Source organism: Myotis yumanensis, unplaced genomic scaffold (genome assembly GCF_028538775.1).
Source record: "Myotis yumanensis isolate MYYU_CA2020_CCGP unplaced genomic scaffold, mMyoYum1.0.hap1 SCAF_3, whole genome shotgun sequence".
Classification (NCBI taxonomy): Eukaryota; Metazoa; Chordata; class Mammalia; order Chiroptera; family Vespertilionidae; genus Myotis; species Myotis yumanensis.
In genome coordinates, this window is record NW_027223754.1 from 189,254,588 (window position 1) to 189,274,600 (window position 20,013).

The 20,013-nt window shown below is 47.3% G+C and overlaps 1 protein-coding gene across 4 annotated transcripts; it reads right to left on the bottom strand.

Moving 5' to 3' along the window:
• Positions 1–19,022, bottom strand: GPRC5A (G protein-coupled receptor class C group 5 member A). Of its 4 annotated transcripts, none has more exons than XM_070410666.1 (4): positions 18,859–19,022; positions 2,348–3,276; positions 1,284–1,342; positions 1–984 (listed from the first exon to the last, which is right to left on the bottom strand). In XM_070410666.1, the coding sequence occupies exons 2-4, from the start codon at positions 3,267–3,269 to the stop codon at positions 892–894; spliced, it is 1,074 nt and encodes a 357-aa protein (XP_070266767.1). In that variant the 5' UTR covers positions 3,270–3,276; positions 18,859–19,022; the 3' UTR covers positions 1–891. The 4 variants fall into 4 exon arrangements, with proteins under 4 accessions (XP_070266767.1, XP_070266766.1, XP_070266765.1 ...); XM_070410665.1 differs by lacking the exon at positions 18,859–19,022 and adding an exon at positions 18,096–18,331; XM_070410664.1 differs by lacking the exon at positions 18,859–19,022 and adding an exon at positions 18,053–18,089.
• Positions 19,023–20,013: the final 991 nt, after the last annotated feature.

A 20,013-nucleotide genomic window follows, 5' to 3' on the forward strand; every position in this document is an offset into this window, starting at 1 on the left:
AAGAATTGCCACCACATCTTTATTGCATCTCCAGGTAAAGAACGGTGAATAACTTATAATACAAGGCACACTCCCCTCCACAGACAATGCCTGCTTACAGAATGCAGGAGGTGAACACAGTGCAAATCTAGTTACAGAGGCTGGGATTCGGATCAGTGCCAGGAATATACAGAAAGAACAGTGCACAAATGCTCCTGGCAAAGAGAGGTCGGGCTTGCCCACACTAGTGAGGTCCAGAAGGGAAACTCCTGGTAAAACATGGAGGGGAGAATAGTTGGGGGATTGACAGCAAGTTTGGGAATGACCCAAGGAGAGAGGGGGGACCTGTGAATTGGTGCTGGGGACCTACAGAGGCCCTGTGTTAGCACCATAGAGATGAGTAAATTTAGGGTGACCTTTGGCCTCCCCTACCCAGGCAAGAAGGGAGGGTGCCAGCAAGTTGGCTTCCAGTGTAGATTTAGGCAGGGAGGGGCTGAGAGACAGCCCTTTGCTATTTTTGCTCAGATTTGCAGTTCTGCTCTGGGCCGAGCAATCCTTACAAAACCAGCATTCAGTGCTGGCTTCTGAAGTTGAGTGAGCCAGTACACAGTTAGATGGCTGGAGCTTGAGTCACATGTACAGTGACAGAGAATAGTAAGAGAGAAACCCTGAGTTGCCTGAGACTCCCACCTATAAGAAGCATCCTAAGTATGGAACAAAGGAAAAACTACGGTGCTGCTAAGAACTGGAGTGTCCTAGCCCCCAGCAACTCCAGAACAGAAGAACAGTTGTTGAGGTTGGCAGGGCGGCCGGGTCTTCCCATAACGTTGTGTATGGTTTCTTTAGAAGACTCGGGATTTGACCCACATCCCATTAGTTCTGCTGACTTGTCGTGGTCATCCCGCTCTTCAGCTAACTGCCGTTTTTCCTTCCTTCATAGTCATTGTAAGGGCTAACCCGAGTCTGGGCCCGTGGAATGGAAAAGTCCTTTTGGGAGGTCCGATTCTGAAAAGCAAGCACCATATTGTTAAACCCTCTCCCATTCCTGGATATTTCAACAGAAATTCAATGTGGGCAGGAATCTCATTTTCTTCCCTTTCTCCTATACCCTCCCCCTAAAGTCCTCCCTGTGCCCTACACTCCAGTCGTCTGCCCTAACCCCAGAAGGTGGATGAGAGCAACATAGACATGTCATCTTTTTAAGGTGGCCATTTAGGAGCCATCAGAATGGTAACACCATCTATTCCCAAGGGACACGTGCCTGGGGTGCTGAGGCTGCTGATGAAAAAGAAGAGATCACTTACCTGCAGCTGGAAATGGGTGGTATAAGGGGCATAGGTAGTATCACCTAGCTCTTCAAGACCTGAAACAGAGGGAGAGGAGACATTAAAGCGTTAGGGTCCCCTTCCTTGGGCACCCACTCGTGCTCACCCCAGTTGAGTCATCTACCAAAGCAGGATAGACACCTTATCCATTGAATTTTCTCTCTGGGTGGCTTCTGAGTACCCAGGAGAGGGTCCCCCCTGCTACAGGGAGAAGCACCAGAAAGCTTCGCACCTCAGGCTTCAGGAGCAGAGAAATTGTAAGCAGCAGCTAAGAACTGGGCCTTGGAGGCCCCTCACTCTTCTCCCAAACCCATTCCTCTCCCCTGATTAGGTCCAGAGATTGATGTAAACCCTGGAGAGCAACACACAGATCCTGACGGGCAAGGGCAGTGTCTGGATATCAGTTGAGCCTCTTTATGTTACTAGAACAACAACAGAAAACCTGTCTACTCACAACACCAGGCAAGAGCAAAATCGGTTCATTCTTTCATGTCAAGATAGGATCTCTTCCCTCCCATGGGCCCAGCCAGATACATACAATAAAATGTAGCTCTTCAGGTTAAATCGGAATCCTTAGTAACTTAATGGAGATTTCCGCTGGTTTATGATAAAAGGGCTTTCTAACCTCTCTGTGCCCTGTGTCACTGCAAGAAATCCTGGCTTGGCTTTACACGCCCAAATATATGAAGGTCTCACATTTCCAGAAGGGGTGCTGAGTTATCTTTTATAAAGAACACTCTCTCACCTGCTTAACTCTAAGAATGTTGAGTCATCCCTTTTCTATTTCTTTGCTTCATCCTATTTTTATTCAGAGAAACCTACATGGACTGTGTGGAAAGTGCTGGACTACAGCTGCAGAGGCAGCTTCTAGATCCACTTGTTAACTAGCTGGATGGTTTCAAGCATGAGCTGAGCCTTGGGGACCTTATCTGTTCTGTCAGGGGCACGAGCTGGATAAACCTGCATGTTCCGTACAGATATAATACCCTATGATTCTCCCCCATCTCTCTACAAAGGACTCTCCACCCAGCCCGGCTCTGTACCTTGAGTGATTTCCTCTTGAGTGTAGGCTCTGTTCTCCACGCCATAGCTCTGCTTCATGAATTGAGGTTTACAAAAAGCATCCTCAACAGGGTAGTCCATGGGGTTCTGTTGCTTTGTGAGCCGCTGAAACTCAGGTACAACATAAGCCAACAGGAAAATCCAGCCATTGGCCACCAAGGCTGCGCTGAGGATGGTATCATCCCACATGGTGTCAGGGGTAGGGGTGATCAAGAGCAAGGTGATCCATGCCACCCAGATGGCCATGGAGAGGAGCGTGGTGAGATAGATGTGGGCTCCGTGTCTCTTCCAGCCCGTGAAGGGGCCACAGAAGGTGAAGCAGGATGTGAGGAAGGTCAGAGCCATCAAGAAGAGGACGAAGATGAGCAGCATGACAAAGTCTTCATTGCGCCGAGAAGGAGGAAGCTCAGCGAAGATGTCAGTATTGGTCCTGTTCATGGTGAGGACGACATACTCAATAGCGATGATGTCCTGCACCAGGCTGACGCCCACAGCCAGGCCCAGCATCACCAGCAGGGAGAGGGGCTTCCAGCCGCGGACCAGCTTTGTCAAGTTGAAAGCATGAGCCAGGAGGCAGGAGAAGCAGAGGGAGAAGAGGACGCCGAAGAGGAAGAAGCGTGTGGGCCCCGTGAGGCTGTCCAGTTTGATGATGAAGGCAAAGGTCAGGCCGAAGACCCCCAGCACACCCACAAGGAAGAGGAACTGGACCGGGAGCACCTTCCTCTTGTTGGAGTCCTGCACCTTGCAGATGAGGGCCAGGAGAGCGAGCATGAAGGCCACGGAGGTCACAGCCCCCACGGCAGCCACAGTTTCCAGGACGATGCCCCAAGCTTCAGACGTATCACAAAGTCTGTGGTACTTGGCCTCCAGGTTACTACGGCAACCACTAGGAGCAGTGGTCATTTTGATCCTGTGTAAAAGCAAATTAGAGGCAGAGGGTGAGTGTCCTAACAAACTCAGGCACAGAGGACCAAGAGAGATTCAGAAAAAAATTTTGTATGTTCAGCCAAGGTTTTGCCCGTGACCTCACTATATTAGATAAAGCTACTACCTTTTCTCTATGTCCTCGTGGCAAATCCTAAAGGCTGATGAAGGGAAAGAACAAATCCCATATGTCCTTCCCCACAACTGAACTATAATATTAATATTTACCCTGAAGCTAGAGGACCCAGTGCTCTGTTGAGGGGTTTCAGCGTCTCAGTTCAAAAAATATGTCACAAATAACTTCCATTATTCCTGATATTTTTATCTAGTGTTTTCTTAGGAATCAGTGAACATGGGAATACCTGTCTCAGACATAATTTGTAAGCATCCCATTCTCTCATGGATAAAAGGAGTTATCTAAATTGTAGATTTCAGAAGCCACTGGATTCTCTTCTTAAACTCTGCTATCACATAGTAGGTGTTTTTCCCTCCTATGTAAGGATGGCTCTACTAATTCCAAAAAATAATGGAGTCTTCCCTGTCATAATGAACTCTTAATTATATACTGTATGCAGTATAACACATACATTCATATATGAATGAATATTGTGTATATATTAAAATATATTTGTGGCATGTCAGCATAAGTTAAATAAAATAAATAATTTATAGTTTAAATCTATCTTCCTAACTTCTTATGAAACTGGCCCTCCAAGTTTAACTTTGTATTACATAATCATTCATTCAACCAATATTTTTTAATATATGTTTATTGATTTTAAAGAGAGAGGTAGAGAGAGGGAGCAAGAGAAAAACATCAATGATGGGAGAAAATCATTGATCGGCTACCTCCTGTACGCCCCACACTGGAGATAGAGCCCACAAACCAGGCATGTGCCCTGACCGGGAATCAAATCGTGACCTGCTAGTTCAGTGATGGCGAACCTTTTGAGTTCGGCGTGTCAGCCTTTTGAAAAACCCTAACTTAACTCTGGTGCCATGTCGCATATAGAAATTTTTTTATATTTGCAACCATCGTAAAACAAAGATTTATATTTTTGATATTTATTTTATATATTTAAATGCCATTTAACAAAGAAAAATCAACCAAAAAAATGAGTTCACGTGTCACCTCTGATACGCGTGTCATAGGTTCCCATCACTGTCCTAGTTCATAGGTCGACGCTCAACCATTGAGCCATGCTGGCCAGACTCAACCAATATTTATTGAATATCACTGTGCCAATCTCTAGTCTAGATACTCAATGGAGGAAACAGGCATGTTCTCTGCCATAGTAAAAGAGACAGACAGACATAATTTGCCACGACTGCCCCAGGCATCCCTTGGCCTTCTCTTGCCATGGGTCTGTCGCCTGCACTCTATCCCACGGGAATTAAACTCCTCCCACATGGAGAGCACAGAGCAAAGTACGGGCTAGGTTCCACCTCTCCAGGGGAGAGAATGAGACACAGGGGAAAGGAAGGCAGATGAACTTCAAATACAGGCAAGCCCTGAAATGCAAGTACCCAAACCCTGATGTGCTCTGCCTACAAATGTCCACTCTGGGGTGCTATGGGAAAGGGAGGTGTGGAGGGTGCCATGGTTACGGAAGAGGAAGAACCCTGTCCAATTCCAGGGCAGCACCAACAAGGGAAGGGACCCAGGCAGGCCCTGTGCATTTCATCTTCACTCACTTCACCTTCCTCTTCACTCCCTCTCAGATTAATCATCAGGGTGGTGTCTGGCTGGAAAGGTATTTTTCTCACCATCCCTGCCCTTCCCACTGCTCCTTCCCCACCCCTCAAAGTAGTGCTGTTTGTTGGCAAGTAGTTGTTATCACACTGCCTGATAATTAATTATGAAGGACTTTGAGCCTGAGGACTCTAAATCTTGACAGAGACTGATGAGGTTTTGCACAGAGGATAGTCTGGGGCTGGACAGGCCGGTAAGGCAGAGACCTCCTGCACCCAACTGGACCTCGAGGCCCCTCACTCTGGGGCAGCAGTACAGGAGGGGGTGGTGTCTCAGAGCCTCCTGACACCCACAGACCAGGGTCCGAGAAGCGCAATGGGCAGTGGGTGTGGAGTGCGAGAAAACCAGTTTCCCCAATTTCACCTCCACCTCCCTCCCCAATCGTGCCAGGGAGATGAGAAACAGTCCCTGAACTGCCTTTAAAACAGTGGCATGTTTTTTAATATTTCAGTTTTTATTATAGACATTTTCAAGCATATTAAAAAATAAATAGTATAATGGAGGCCCATGGACTCGTCACATAATTTCAAAAAGTATCAATATATCGTCAATCTTGCTTCAATAATCTACATCCCCACCCCACTCACTCGATTACTTTTAAGCAAGTCCAAGACATCAGATCGTTTTATCAATAAATACATGCATACGTATATATGACAAAAACTCCTTTTTAACTTAGCCATACTTAAAAATTAACGGTAATCTTTTTTTAATATACTTTTATTAATTTCAGAGAGGACGGGAGAGGGAGAGATGGAAACATCAATAATGAGAGAGAATCATAGATCGGCTGCCTCCTGCACGCCCCCAACTGGGGATCAAGCCCAAAACCCGAGCATGTGCCATTGACCAAAATCAAACCCAGGACCCTTCAGTCCACAGGCCAACGCTCTATCCACTGAGCCAAACCAGCTAGGGCAGTGGTCGGCAAACTGCGGCTCGGCAAACCACGGCTCGAGAGCCACATGCGGCTCTTTGGCCCCTTGAGTGTGGCTCTTCCACAAAATACCGGCTCTTCCACAAAATACCGACTTCTGTGCATGGGCCACGAAGTTTCAATCGCACTGTACATGCACGCCTGCACCTGGTATTTTGTGGAAGAGCCACACTCAAGGGGCCAAAAAGCCGCATGTGGCTCACGAGTCGCGGTTTGCAGACCATGGAGCTAGGGCAACAATAACCTTTTAATATCAAATATCCACTTAGGGTTTCTATTTCCCAATTCTCTCAGAAATGTCTTTAAAAAAACTTTTAGTAAATATTTTTTATCTGAGCAGCTAATTTTTTTAAATATATTTTTATTGATTTTAGAGAGAGGAAGGGAGAGGGATAGAGAGATAGAAACATCAATGAGAGAGAAACATGGATCGAATACCTCCTCCCTAGTGGGGATCAAGCCCACAACTTGGGCATATTCCCTGACCAGGAATTGAACTGTGACCTCTTGGTTCATGGCCTGACGCGCAACAACTGAGGCTCACCAGCTAAGCATGAGTGACTAATTTTTTTAACTAATATCCTTCTTAATTGGCCTCTATTAGCCCTCCCCACCCCTTCCCCAGCATGACAGAGATTACACAACAGGTCTAAAATGTTCTAAGTTTCAATTTAGTCAGAGGGAAAGAAACCTCACCAGACTCATTATCAAGCAGCCTGTACTGAGAAGGAACCATGTTGCCTAGGGAAAGGCCCAGATGAGGGAAAGAGCCGGGGAAGTTGGCTGGGAGAGGGCAGGTTCTGGGGAACTGAAAGGGACTGCTGGAAAGCAGGGTGTGAGGAGAAATAGGCCAGCAATCGGCACTTGGGAATATAAACTGCCAGGAGCTAAAGCAATAGCCTTGGAGAAGAACGTAAGAGCTGGAGCAAGAAAGAGGAAATGTAAGGAGCTTAGCAGTGGCGTAGACATCGTTTGTAACCAAAGTGAAGGGCAGAGAGACCTAGAGTGGACTCGCTCCAACAGAGACCAAATGGGGGTGGAGAGAAACCATTTACTCTTAGACTGCTTTGAAGGGGAGGGAGGGTCTCATAATTCATTCACACCCAGTTGTATGCACTTACTCATTGAACCCTCACAACCACCTTATGATACAGCTCACGTCATTATTATCCCTGTCCCACAAGTGCAGCAACCGAGGCCCACGTGAGCTGACTCACCCAAGTCACACAGCTAGTAAGTGGAAGGAAGGTCCAGGATTCAAACCCAAATTCCAGCTTCAACGTTGCACATCTTAACACAACACCATAGAGCCCATTTGTCTGCTCAGAACTTTAAAGCTAGTAGGAACCCTCCAGTTAGAAATGGGGTGACGACATCAGTACTGGGTGCTGCTTTAGGCTCTGAGCATGGATTAAACTGATGAGAGCTCAGCCTACCCTTGTGAATTGCCCCAACAGTTCGGAGTTATACAAACCCTCCAGTTCCTACGCAGGAAAGAAATGACTATTTGCACAGTGGCTGTGCATGCTCTACTGAAGAAGGCAGGCAGGAAGGGTGATCCTGTAAGAAAGATGAGAAGGCGAGGCAGGAGGCATCCCAGGGTCTCCCTGTGGTAAGGGGCTAGACAGGCATGAGCAGAGCAAGGACGATGAGCCAGGTACAGAGACCACCAGAGAGGAAAGCCCTGGGTGCCTAGCAAAGGACAAATGTAAGGTGGGACCTCGCCCCCAGGTTGACTTTTCTCCCCTAGCATATCGCTGGTGATGAGGTATGGACCCCCTGACCTTTCCTCCCTAGAGATAACATTTAGGCCTCCATTGGATTGTAGCTCCAGGTCCAGAAAAGCAGTAAAACCAGATCAGTGACCCCCTGCCTGACCTCAGGACCAGCTGCATTGGGTAATGACCCCCTGCTCTGGCGCTGACCAAGCAATCAGCGGCTACCACAACCCTGAAAGGACGCACGTGGAAAGTTGATGAGTATTCTATTGAGATTTTACCCCTGGGATATACCCTAGAATCTCCACCCTTAAAACCCTTAGGGTGGAGGACCCAGAGGGCTCTCTCTCAGGGAGCATGTCTGAGCCTTTCCCTTTCTCTCCACTCCCCCCCCCCGCCCCCCCGCCCCAGGCATATTACCATTGGCTTCCTCACTCCCAGGCTACAAGGGCCATTCTTTTGGCTCTAGAACAGTGGTTCTCAACCTGTGGGTCGAAACCCCTTTGGGGGTCGAACGACCCTTTCACAGGGGTCACCTAAGACCATCGGAAAACACATATATAATTACATATTGTTTTTGTGATTAATCACTATGCTTTAATTATGTTCAATTTGTAACAATGAAATTGGGGGTCACCACAACATGAGGAACTGTATTAAAGGGTCGAGGCATTAGGAAGGTTGAGAACCACTGCTCTAGAACTTGTTTCCTAAGCCCATTTCTTCCAGGAATTACTTTTTCTGCCTCTGTGATTTTATAAGTAAATGATCTCTTATAGTTTGGGTCTCGGCTCTGAATTCTTTCCTAGCCAGAACCCAAGTACCAAGGTTGCTGAACCCAGGTGCAATCTGACCCCATGGATCAGACACCTGATGCGTTCCCGCCTCCTACAACATCCCCATTTGTGAACCCAAGGCAGTGACACTAAAAGCCAAGTTAAGGTCATACCACTGAGTTGGGAAATGGCCAAAGAAATCTCTATTCCACATTAACAGACCCATCACCCACGTCCTAGCACTTCCACCTCTTCACTGTCTCTTGACTATGTCGCCCACCAACACCTCCACTTGGACCACTCAGAAGCCCAACCTCTGTCTGCAGACTTGCCGTCTCTAAGCCACTCTTTGTGGCCAGGGAAAGAGCCATAACCTGCACAGCCGGTGGAAGGCTCAGCCCTGCCTGCCTCTCCAGCCTCATGCCTTGTCCCACACCCTCCCCCATATCCCCAATATGCAAGCTTCTTGTCTCTCCTCCAAACCAGCCCTCTATCTCACTTCAAGCATGCTGTCCCATCTGCGTGGGGCATTCTCCCCGCTTCCCCACCCCCTTCATTTGACTTAGAGGCCCCTTCTACCAGGTGCTTCCCTTGATGCCCATGTCTCGTGAGATGCGCGTCCTTTGAATTCCCAGGGAGCCTCCGCGTTTCCTACCACAGCACCTGGCACGCAGCCCTGCCACACCTGTTGAGAAATCTGCATCTCCCGCTAGACAAACAGGTCCCTTGGAGGCTGGGTTATTAAATGTCTCTCCCCAGCCTCCGGTCTAGTACCTGACTGTGGTAAGTGCCCCACCAGGATGGGTGGGCGAGCATATGGTCAGGAGAAGTGGAGTCCACGGAAAAGAGGTTGTTCATGAGACAGGGAGGGGTGGGCTGTACCTCACAAGCCCCTGTCTGCTGTCCTTAACCCAACCCCCACCACTGGCTCCCATCCTCCCTCTCACGCAGGCTGTCTGAAGTCACACTTGGGGTCTGAAGTGGGGAGCTCTGGGCCGTGTCTGAAACCCTGCTCCTAAGAGACTCCAGGTGTCTCCTAGGAGACCGTGAATCCTTCTCGGCAAGCAGAGAGGAATTTACTGGAATCCAGTCATGCGCTCCCACCCAATTTCCTGATGACTAAACCCTGCACTTTGAAGGAGGATGGTGAGGCTTTAGAGGCCTGGGAAATGAGAAATGACTCTGAGTCATAAGGGTGAGACCCCCTTTCACTTATGACAGCGGCTAACTGTGCTAACTACCTGCTGTCCAATAACCCAGTGACACCCACAGCTGAGACCCTGAAATCACTTGGCGATGCCTTAACCCTTCTGGAATGAGTCAGGCCACTGACCCAAAGGTTAAGAAATAAAGAAAGATGGGGGGAGGGGGCGGAGAAAACAACTGGAGGAGGAGAGGCAGGCAGGGAGGAGAGGCACTTATTGAGCTCAATTCCAAACCCTCCCTTTACTCTGCCCCTTTAGGAAGAAAAGGTTTCGGCTGCCTTGCCGTGCGTGGACACTATCTCCCACAACCTCCATCCCCTCTGTAAAATGAGGGCGGGTGCTGAACTAGGCGGTCTAGCCCATGTCCAGCTCCATGGGGAGCTCCTTGTAGACAATTTCTAAGCCTCTTTCTCCCTCCCCCTCATCCTCCTTCTTGCCCCATGTCCTGTCATTAAAAGAATACGTGCCACAAACTCCTAACACAACCCCAAACCAGGGCTGGAGGTGAGGTTGAAGGGTCTGAGTGCAGGCCAAGGAGAACGCCCACCTACAGGGCAAAGCCACAGGGTCCTGGAGCGGCACTGACCCTCTCCACGGCATTGACCAACAATTGGCTTTGCCTGGTATGCAAGGACAGATGGCAGCATTTGACGGAGTATCTGAGCATGAATTAGCGGGGGCCCTGAAACTTCCCAGTAGCTGATCTCATCTTCCTCCTTAGAAGATTCGTCTATTTATCTCATCCGTCATCTAAAAATGAACAGGACAAAACCTTCCTCTGAGGACTGCCTGGGGAATGACATCAACTAACTTAGGTGTTTGTTGAAGCTGAGCCATCACAGGCAAATTTGTGATTTTCTGTCATTTTGATTTCCTCTCTGCCCTTGAATTCCCACCTTCAATCCATAGTAATAACAATAGTCACAATATAATTATGTATAAAAAGAATGATGACTACCACTTCATGCTGAGTCCTCTTGTGAGCCAGGCACAAGGCTTAGCGTCTATATGTTTTATTATATGTATTCTCTCATTTACATGTTTTATACCTATTATCTCATTTAATATTCCCACAACTCATTTTGTAGGTGAGAAGACTGTGTCTTAGATGAAGTTACATACCCCATGTCACATAGTTAGGAAGAGTATGCCTTTATGAGTTTAATCATAATTTAATCTATTTCATCCCTAAATCAGTTATGATCTCAGAAGCTTTTCTCCCTAACTCCAGCTTCTCTCCATTTAAATCATCTCTGGGAAGTCTCCAAAGCAAGCAGTCTTGCCTTAGGTCAATCTTCCTATCAATCAACAGACATTTAAGTGCCTGCTAGTGTCAGGTACTGTGATCAATGTACAAGTCACTCAGACCACAAGTGTGGCTGCTGCCCTTGGAAAGACCAATAGAGTCACACAGACATACAAATAAGGAGTTTCTGAGTGTGCAGGGAATGCTGAGGGCACATGGAAGACAGCGGCCCAGTCTACCTAGTGGGATTTTTTTTAAAAGCTTTAGCAAGGAATCCAAGGAGATGAGGCATGAAAGATGGGCAGGAAATGGCGGGAGATTGGGGAGAAGGTAGAAGAGACAGGACTTGGGGAATAAAGGAATCCAGTTAATTCCCAGACTTCTGGTTTAGGCAACCAAACGGACCTTAGAAATACAGGCTTATGAGGGGAGATGCCACGTCTAGCTTTGTTGAATCTAAGATGACTACAGGACATGCAGTTGGAGGAATCCAGAAAGAACAAACACGAAGCTATCCTGAGAGTTTACTCTGGGCCACACACGGCTTCATGTAATCCCTACACCACCCTATTATGATGTCCCCTTTTGACAGTTGAGGGAAATGAGGCACAGAGAAGTTAAATTACTTGCCCAAGATCACATGGCTCTGAAAGGCCAGGCTCTTAGACATAGGTTGAGCTGACCCCTCTGCACGTGGACATGTGGGTCTGAGGTTCAGGAGAGGTTTGGGCTATACACACAGACTGGGCCCATAAAAGGCACCTGAAGCCTTGAAAGGAGACGGGATTACACAGGGTGCACATACGGTGAGGGAGAGGGCCGAGGACAGAACCATGGGAACACCATCTCATCCAAGCAGAAGTCAGCAAAGGATGTCAAAAAAGAAATTATTGGAGGTTAGAAAAAGAAATAAGCCGAGGTGGTCTCCCAGAAGCCAAGGAGCAGTTTCCCCCCCCCCCAAAAAAAGAGGGGTCAATGGAGTTAAACAATTCAAGGGGAGCAAAGAAAAGAAGGCCTGGGAAGAGATCCGTGGATTTAGCGGTTAAAAAGCATATTAACTCCTTTTTGTCTATTATAATAGATTCAGCCTCAATTTGAGCTTCAAGGCTTTTTTCTAGCTGGTCCTCCCAGCCACCTCCTTGGCCTTTCCAGCTCCTCTCTACCCCTCTGTGCAAGGGAAGCAAGGCTCCCAAGAGTATTTTTCTATCTGGTAGGAAATTGGGGCTCCTCTAAGATCTTCTTGGACAAAGTAACCCTCTTTGCCTCAGCACACGCACTATTCTTTTAGCCAGAAAGACCCTGCCTCTCCTAGTCACAATCCATTTGCAATATTTCTTCAAAACTTGGCCCAAATCTTGAGGTTTTTAAAAATTATTAGTCCCATCTCATTTTAAATTTGTAGGTCTCTTCATAGTTTTTACAAGTAACTACTTCTTGGCACCGAAGGTTTTCCATATATATGTTACATATTATACTTTAATATCAGGTTGACTCGCCTATCAGATAACAGGTGTTTTAAGGATTAAGGAAATAGAGCAAATCTTCTGTTTGTTGGTATCCCCTCACTGTGTGCTCTGCACAGTGGTTGCTGAGCAAATGTTTGGAATAAGACTGCCCGCTGAATATTTACTCAAAGCAAGTTATTTATTAGCAAGTGTAATGGGGAGGACAAATTTTTGAGATGAATATGTGCTGACCCTCATATTTTTATCTAGGCTAAGTTCTAAGACAAGGGTGGAGTCTCACAGAAATTTCTCCGCCCTGGATGAAGGGTAAGTTGTAATTGGAAAGTGTCTCTAGGGAAATCTCCAGATGCCCTGTTCTGAGTAGCTGTCCGTATTCTGATGACATAAAAGTGATGCGTCATGGCAACAGCTTATGAATAACATCCCTGAATTGAGTTTCTATGCAGTAACTGAAGAGAAAATAAACGATTCCACTACCACGGGCAGAGCTAAACAAGTATAACAACGGTGTTCATCCCAATTTATTTACTTTCGGGCCGTTCCTGGGGATATTATCATCTGCCTCTAGTCTAAACAAACCATGTGAACTTTAGATTAATATAAAATAAATTACTGGAATGTAAACTGAAAATCATTTTTTAAAAAAAACTTAAGAATTTGAGTGAAACTTTCAAATCTTTTAGGCCCAGAATTTTAAGAAATGAAACTTCCGGCCCGAGCTGGTTTGGCTCAGTGCATAGAGCATTAGCCTGCAGACTGAAGGTCCCGGGTTCGATTAGGTCAAGGGCACATGCGAGGGTTACAGGATCAATCCCCAGTAGGGGGCGTGCAGGAGACAGACAATCAATGATTCTCTCTCATCATTGATATTTCTATCTCTCCCTCTCCCTTCTTCTCTGAAATAAATAAAAACATATATTTTTTTTAAAAAGAAATGAAACTTTCAGAAAAAAAGGTGGTTGGATAAAGTGAAGTCCTCTACTGGTATACCATCTCAAAGCTCTCAAAGACCAATTTTTTAAATATTTTATTTCAATATATAATGGCAACATATTCATGTTTGATCCAGCAAGCCCAAGCTAAATTTGTCATCTTTCCTTGCAAGCCTGTATTTCTAAGTCCTGAGAATGGCACTACCATCCACTGAGTGGCCTAGTAGATCTAAAAATACAATATAGACTACCTAATGTGGAGAGGATGGAGAAAACAGAATACATGGCCAAAAATTAGATGACAATAGCAAACAACTATTATTACAATAAATGTAAATGCTAACATTTTTTATTTTGAAAAAAGACTAAATTAAACTATTCTATACCTATAAGAACCTCACCTAAAACAACAGGATTTTAAAAGTTGAAAGCCAACGGAAGGAAAAAATGAAAGTGAATGCAAAAAAAAAGCACAATCATAATAGATAATGTTTATTTAGCAGGTATTTTGTGTCAGGTACAAAGTTAAATAGCTTGGGGTGGAGACCAAGATGGCGGCGTAGGTAAACACCGGAGACCGCTGCCGCAAACAACCATTTCAAAAATACAACTAAAAGACGGAACAGACATCACCCAGAACCACAGGAAGGCTGGCTGAAGAGAGACTCTACAACTAGAAGGAAAGAGAACAGCAAATCGAGGCTCAGAGGCGGCGCAGTGTGGAAAATACAAAGGTACCGAGGTGCGCGCGCAAAGCGGGCTGGTGGCTGAGGGCGCGGTTGTCGTTTTCTGTCGGGAGGGAGTCTCAGACTCTGGGCTCCAGATCCGGGCGAGTCTCTAGGGACCCAGACTCAAACGGGAGAAGCGGGATTATCCGGCATCAGTTGGAACCTGAGGGCAGCTTTCTCTCCGAGGTTTGCAGCGGCTGCCGGGGTTCTGAGAAGCAGAGCCTCTGGGAACGGGACTGAGCGCGGCCATAACTGCTCCCTCCGCCCACCCTGTTGATCCCGCCCCGCCCAAGCCCTGCGCAGCCATTTGCCAATCGCCTCAGGCAAAGGCTGGATTAGCGCCTCCCCAGAAGGCAGACGTTTTCCATACAGCTGATTCCTATAGCCAGTCGGCCTGGTGGTCAAATCCCTCTAGTGTTAACTACAACAATTAAGGCTTGGCTAGAACAAGACTGCGCACAGAGACCACAAGGGGGTGCACCAAGAAAGCATAAAAGATGCGGAGACAAAAAAACATGACAGAAATGGAGGATATGGAGCTAAGAATCGCAATTTTGAGGGCTTGCCATAAATTTGTGCAGAGCCTCACGAAAACTAATGAGACCCTCGATGCTATGATAAAGAAATTAGAAAGTAAGCATACACGGACTGAAATAAAGAATATTATACCCAATAGCAGACCAGAGGAGCACAATAATCAAACCAAAGATTCGACAAAAAACACCCAATTGGAAAAGCAAAATGAAAAAAGAATCCGAAAGTGTGAAGATAGTGTAAGGAGCCTCTGGGACAGCTTTAAGCGGTCTAATATCAGAATTATTGGAGTGCCAGAAGATGAGAGACAGCAAGATATTGAAAACCTATTTCAAGAAATAATGGCAGAAAACTTCCCCCATCTGGAGAAAGAAATGGACTTACAGGTCCAAGAAGCGCAGAGAACCCCAAACAAAAGGAATCCAAAGAGGACCACACCAAGACACATCATCATTAAAATGCCAAGAGCAAAAGACAAAGAGAAAATCTTAAAAGCAGCAAGAGAAAGAGGCTCAATTACCTACAAGGGAATACCCATACGACTGTCAGCTGATTTCTCAACAGAAACTTTGCAGGCCAGAAGGGAATGGCAAGAAATATTCAAAGTGCTGAATACCAAGAACCTACAACCAAGATTACTTTATCCAGCAAAGCTATCATTCAGAATTGAAGGTCAGATAAAGAGCTTCACAGATAAGGAAAAGCTAAAGGAGTTCATCACCGCCAAACCAGTATTATATGAAATGCTGAAAGGTATCCTTTAAGAAGAGGAAGAAGAAGAAAAAGGTAAAGATACAAATTATGAACAACAAACATGCATCTATCAACAAATGAATCTAAGAATCAAGTGAATAAATAACCTGATGTACAGAATGAACTGGTGATTATAATAGAATCAGGGACATAGAAAGGGAATAGAATGACTATTCTTGGGGGGAAAAGGGGTGTGGGAGATGCGGGAAGTGACTGGACAAAAATCATGCACCTATGGATGAACACAGTGGGTGGGGAGTGAGGGTGGAGGGTGGGGTGGGAGCTGGAAGGAGGGGAGTTATGGGGGGAAAAAAGAGGAACAAATGTAATAATCTGAACAATAAAGATTTAATTAAAAAAAAAAAAGACAGACAAAGTTAAATAGCTTGCTCAAAGTAAGACAATTAAGAAAGAGTTGAGGTATTAATATCATGCAAAGTGTAGGCAAAAAGGTATTATATTATAATAATCAGGATACTGCACATTGAAGATAAAATCATCATGAACGTGTATGCACTGAATAACATAGCACTAAAACACATAAAACAAAACTACCAGAAACACAAGGAGAAATCAAAGGAAATACTACAATTATTGGAGACCTTAATATTTTATCAGTCCTCAGCAGATGAAATAGAAAAAAATGAATAATAATATGGTAAATGTTTATATATGTTCTGCGGATACTTTAATCAAAATATTCTCTATCTTTATACCTTATTAGATCTCCATTATTAATCAAATAATTCAGATCTTCTATATCTAAGATCAGCAAACATTTTCTGTAAAGGGCCAGATAACAAATAGTTTAGGCTCAGCAAGCCATACGTTTATAGCTGAAGCAGCCATAGATAATGCATAGACAAATGAGCATGGCTGTGTTCCGATAAAACTTTATTTACAAACATAGGCTGAGGGATGTGTTTGGCCATGGGCCTAGTTTACGGACCCCGGCTCTATATGATTGCTTCTGAGGAAGTGGCCTTGGAACACTTACAAAAAAAAACTATATTTTAGACCACACACAAAAATGTGAAATCCTAAAATAAGAAATGTACAGACTATATATTCTAACCACAAGTCAATAAAAATAGGAATAAAAGTAAAAAAAAACACACCAAACAACTCCGAAAATCTACCCTTCAAGAGAAACCACTGTTCAATTCACTGTTGTTAAAAGTCCTATTATACCAACACATCATTTCCTGCCCATTTCAACTCAAGCTGCGGATTTTTAAATAGCGGTGAGAAAAATAAAACCACACGATTAAAATTCTTCTTCACACCCCGTTATCTTCAGTGCCCACTAGGGTGAAACAGGAAGGCAGCGCGGGCTCCACGGAGGACTGCGAGGGCTGGACTCAGCCTGGGAAGGAGCTGGGGCCTTCCCAGGGCCCCTGAGGGCAGTGGTTCTCAACCTTCCTAATGCTGCGACCCTTTAATACAGTTCCTCATGTCGTGGTGACCCCCAACCATGAAATTATTTTCGTTGCTACTTCATAACTGTAATTTTGCTACTGTTATGAATCGTAATGTAAATATCTGATACGCAGGATGTATTTTCAGGGGTCGCGACCTACAGGTTGAGAACCGCTGCGGGGGGAACTCAGGGCCCAGGCCCTGCCTCCCAAGGCTGCACCGTCCTGTAGAGTCAGGAGGAGGAAGGAGGGTTCCTGACCCGAGTGGAGAGCACTTCCCAGGAATGTTCTGCTCATTCCCATTTGCCCTTGAAGCAGCACCTCTCCAAACCCTGGAGGAGCCTGTCAGTCTCCCAAGTAAAATTCCTCCCGACCCTTCCTCCCCTTCATTCCTTCCCTCTCCAGGTAGCAACCAGCACCCCGCCTGGAGAGTGGAGCTGGGCCTCCATCCTCACCCCTCTTGCATCTGAAGTGGCTCAAGTGTTCCCCCTCAGGAACGAGCCCACAGCCGTGGGTGATTCAGCTGAACCTGCAACAGGTGTGGCATTTACAGACCCTCGGAGGACAGCATCAGCCTGGAGAGAAGTCAGGAATGGCAAGTCCTTCAAATTCCTTGAACCTGAGCAGACCTCCCCCTGTGTGCTAGCCTTTCCTCCCCTCGGATGCCGTAGGGCCTCGGGGGCATCTTTGGGGCCGTTCCCGGTCCTGTTTCCTTGTTTGCAAGGTGGGCTGTCACTGAACACGCGGGAGTTCCTGAGCCCCGCCGGGGACAGCAGCGGAGGGGACGCTGTGGAGCTGAGGGCCCCACACTCGCATCAAGAGAAGGGGTGGCTGCTATGAACCCACTTCCCCACATTCGCAAGGGCACGCTTGCTGTGGAAGGACAACACACTTGGAAACTTTTCAGTAACTGGGTAAAGTAACAATTGTCACCATCTTTCCCCTCCTGCCGCCCTCCGCAGTGTCCACCCCTCTCCGCCCCGTGCCTCCCCTTCCTCTAAGATCTTTCTCCCTCTTTTCTCTTCTCCCGGATGCCGGAGCTGCCCCCCTGCCCGGCCAGGATTCCGCCTGCTAAGAGTGCGTAGAACGCGTCTGAAACTCCTGCCTGATGTTCATTTCGCTCTCCGCTCTACCTTAGCCTGGGAGGCGCAGAGGAAGAAAACAATCCGAGTTGTGTTAAACTAGAGGCATTTCTTTCTAGGGATTCTTTCCTGCTCACAGCCAGCTGCAGTCCTCATTACCAGGCTTTCTCTCGCGCATTCCACCCTCCCGACCCGGCTCACCCCCAGGATTTACATCCGGAGGCGGGGCGCGCTCCGGCTCCGTGCGCCTCGCTTACCCTGTGCCTGGGCTTCGGCGCTGGAACTGGCGCTGCTTCCCGCGCGTTCGAGGCAGCTCGGAGCCCCTGGGTGCTGGGGAGCCCGCGAAAGCGATCCCGCCCTCGAGGCGCCGAGCAGTTATAAAGGCGGCTGTCGCCGGAGGGAGGGAGCGAGCGAGGAGGTGAGCGGAGGGACAAGGGGCGGGAGAGGGTCAGGGGGGAGGACACGCCTATTCCAGTTCCATGGCACTGCACGCTGTTATGAAAATAAAGTCCTCGCGCCAGGGAATGAACCAAAAGCTGCCTGACGTCAGCGGCACAGTCACCCTTGAAATGGGGAGGAGGGCACCGCGGCCCCGCCCAGCCGAGCAGCCGGCTCCGGGAGCAGCGCACCCGCAGGTCTCCCGGCGCCCGAGTCAAAGAAAGGGGCCCGCGGACTGCGTATCGGTCCAGAAAGCTGCCACCTCCATCCGAGTGCAAGGCGCGCTCCCCGCCTGGCACTCCCGTCCCCCGGGGGCAAGGGCTAGCCAGGTTGTGGCGCCTACTTTAATTTCTGGGTCCCACAACCCATGGGAGATGGGGGACAGGGAGCTACAAACTTACTGTGTTTACTCGAGCAAACAGAACGGAGAGCTGGCCCCCAGGTGGCCCTTCCCTGTCTTTCCAAGACTCTCGCCGGCCGGCCGCCCCGAGCTGGGAAGGATGGGAAACCAGGGGCAGGAAAGCGGTGCCCCCAACACTCCCCCCACCAGCCCAAGCGAGGTGGAGGCCAAGGAAAACTTACTGGGCGTCCAGAGTTAACTGGCGTGTCCACAGTTAGGTGGCGGCTCCACTTGTTAGTAGTGTCCTCAGATGAGACCCATTAGTGCTGCCCCGGGGCGGAGAGATCATTATCTCTCTACTTTCCTAACTGCCTCTCTCAGAGCCTCACAATGCAGCTTGAGAATGGGGATGCCAGATACAATTATGAAATAAAGGAATTTGCCTTTGGTATCTGGTTCCCCTCCCTCGGGCTGCCCACCCCTCTGCCATTATCAAGCCAATCCTACTGAAACTTGTCTTTGTTTACTTGTCAAACAATCCTTAAGTGGCTGCCCACACCGTGTCAGGGCTCTGGCGCGGCTCTACCCCCCTGCCTGCGGGGGAGGCCTCTGTGCTATTGAAGTGCCCAACAGCACACCTGGTAAACCAGCCTGTGTTACTGTGCAAATTAATTAACGAGGGAAGATCCAGGGCTCCCCAACTTTTTTAAAATGTGACTTCTTGGAGAGAATACCTCCACCTTTGTTAGATTTTTATTTCACACCCAAGGAACCACAGCCATTGTCTTGGGACACTTCTCTTGAGGCCTGCAGCCCACGGGTCTGTAAGCCCACCTGCTCCTTTCCCGGGCCTGAGGGTGTGTGTGTGTGTGTGTGTGTGTGTGTGTGTGTAGGAAACTGAGAAATGGGTGGAAACAGAAAATGACAGTGCTCTTCCGTGTGTGCCATCTGCCAAGTCAGGTCTTCCATCTGGACCTCAGTTTCCTCCTCTGTTAAAGAAGGAAGTTGAACTAGACCAGCCTTGTCCAATAGGTAGGTCATTCGAGCCACAAATGGAAGCCACATTTGTAATGTTACATCTTCCAGCGGCCACATTAACAGAAGTAAAAAGAAATTTTAAAAAATAGGGAATTAATTTTAGTAATATTTTATTTAACCCAATAGATCCTAAACATCATCATTTCACCATGTAATCAATCATTTTAAAAATACGAATGAGCTATTTTACATTCTTTCATTTTAAACCATGTCCTCAAAAGTCCAGCGTGCATTTTATACTTACCGCACTTGCCTGTGTGGGTAGCTAGCCACACTGTGAATGCTCAAGAGTCCCGTGTGGCTAGTGGCTCCCACCGGACGGTGCAGGTCTAGAGGTCTCTAAGGGCTCTTCCCGGCCT

Coding starts and splice junctions, on each gene's coding strand:
- GPRC5A (XM_070410663.1), bottom strand. Junction 1,343..2,347: donor TCAAGAGGAAATCACTCAAG/GTACAGAGCCGG, acceptor CCTCTGTTTCAG/GTCTTGAAGAGCTAGGTGAT. Junction 985..1,283: donor CCACCCATTTCCAGCTGCAG/GTAAGTGATCTC, acceptor CTTGCTTTTCAG/AATCGGACCTCCCAAAAGGA.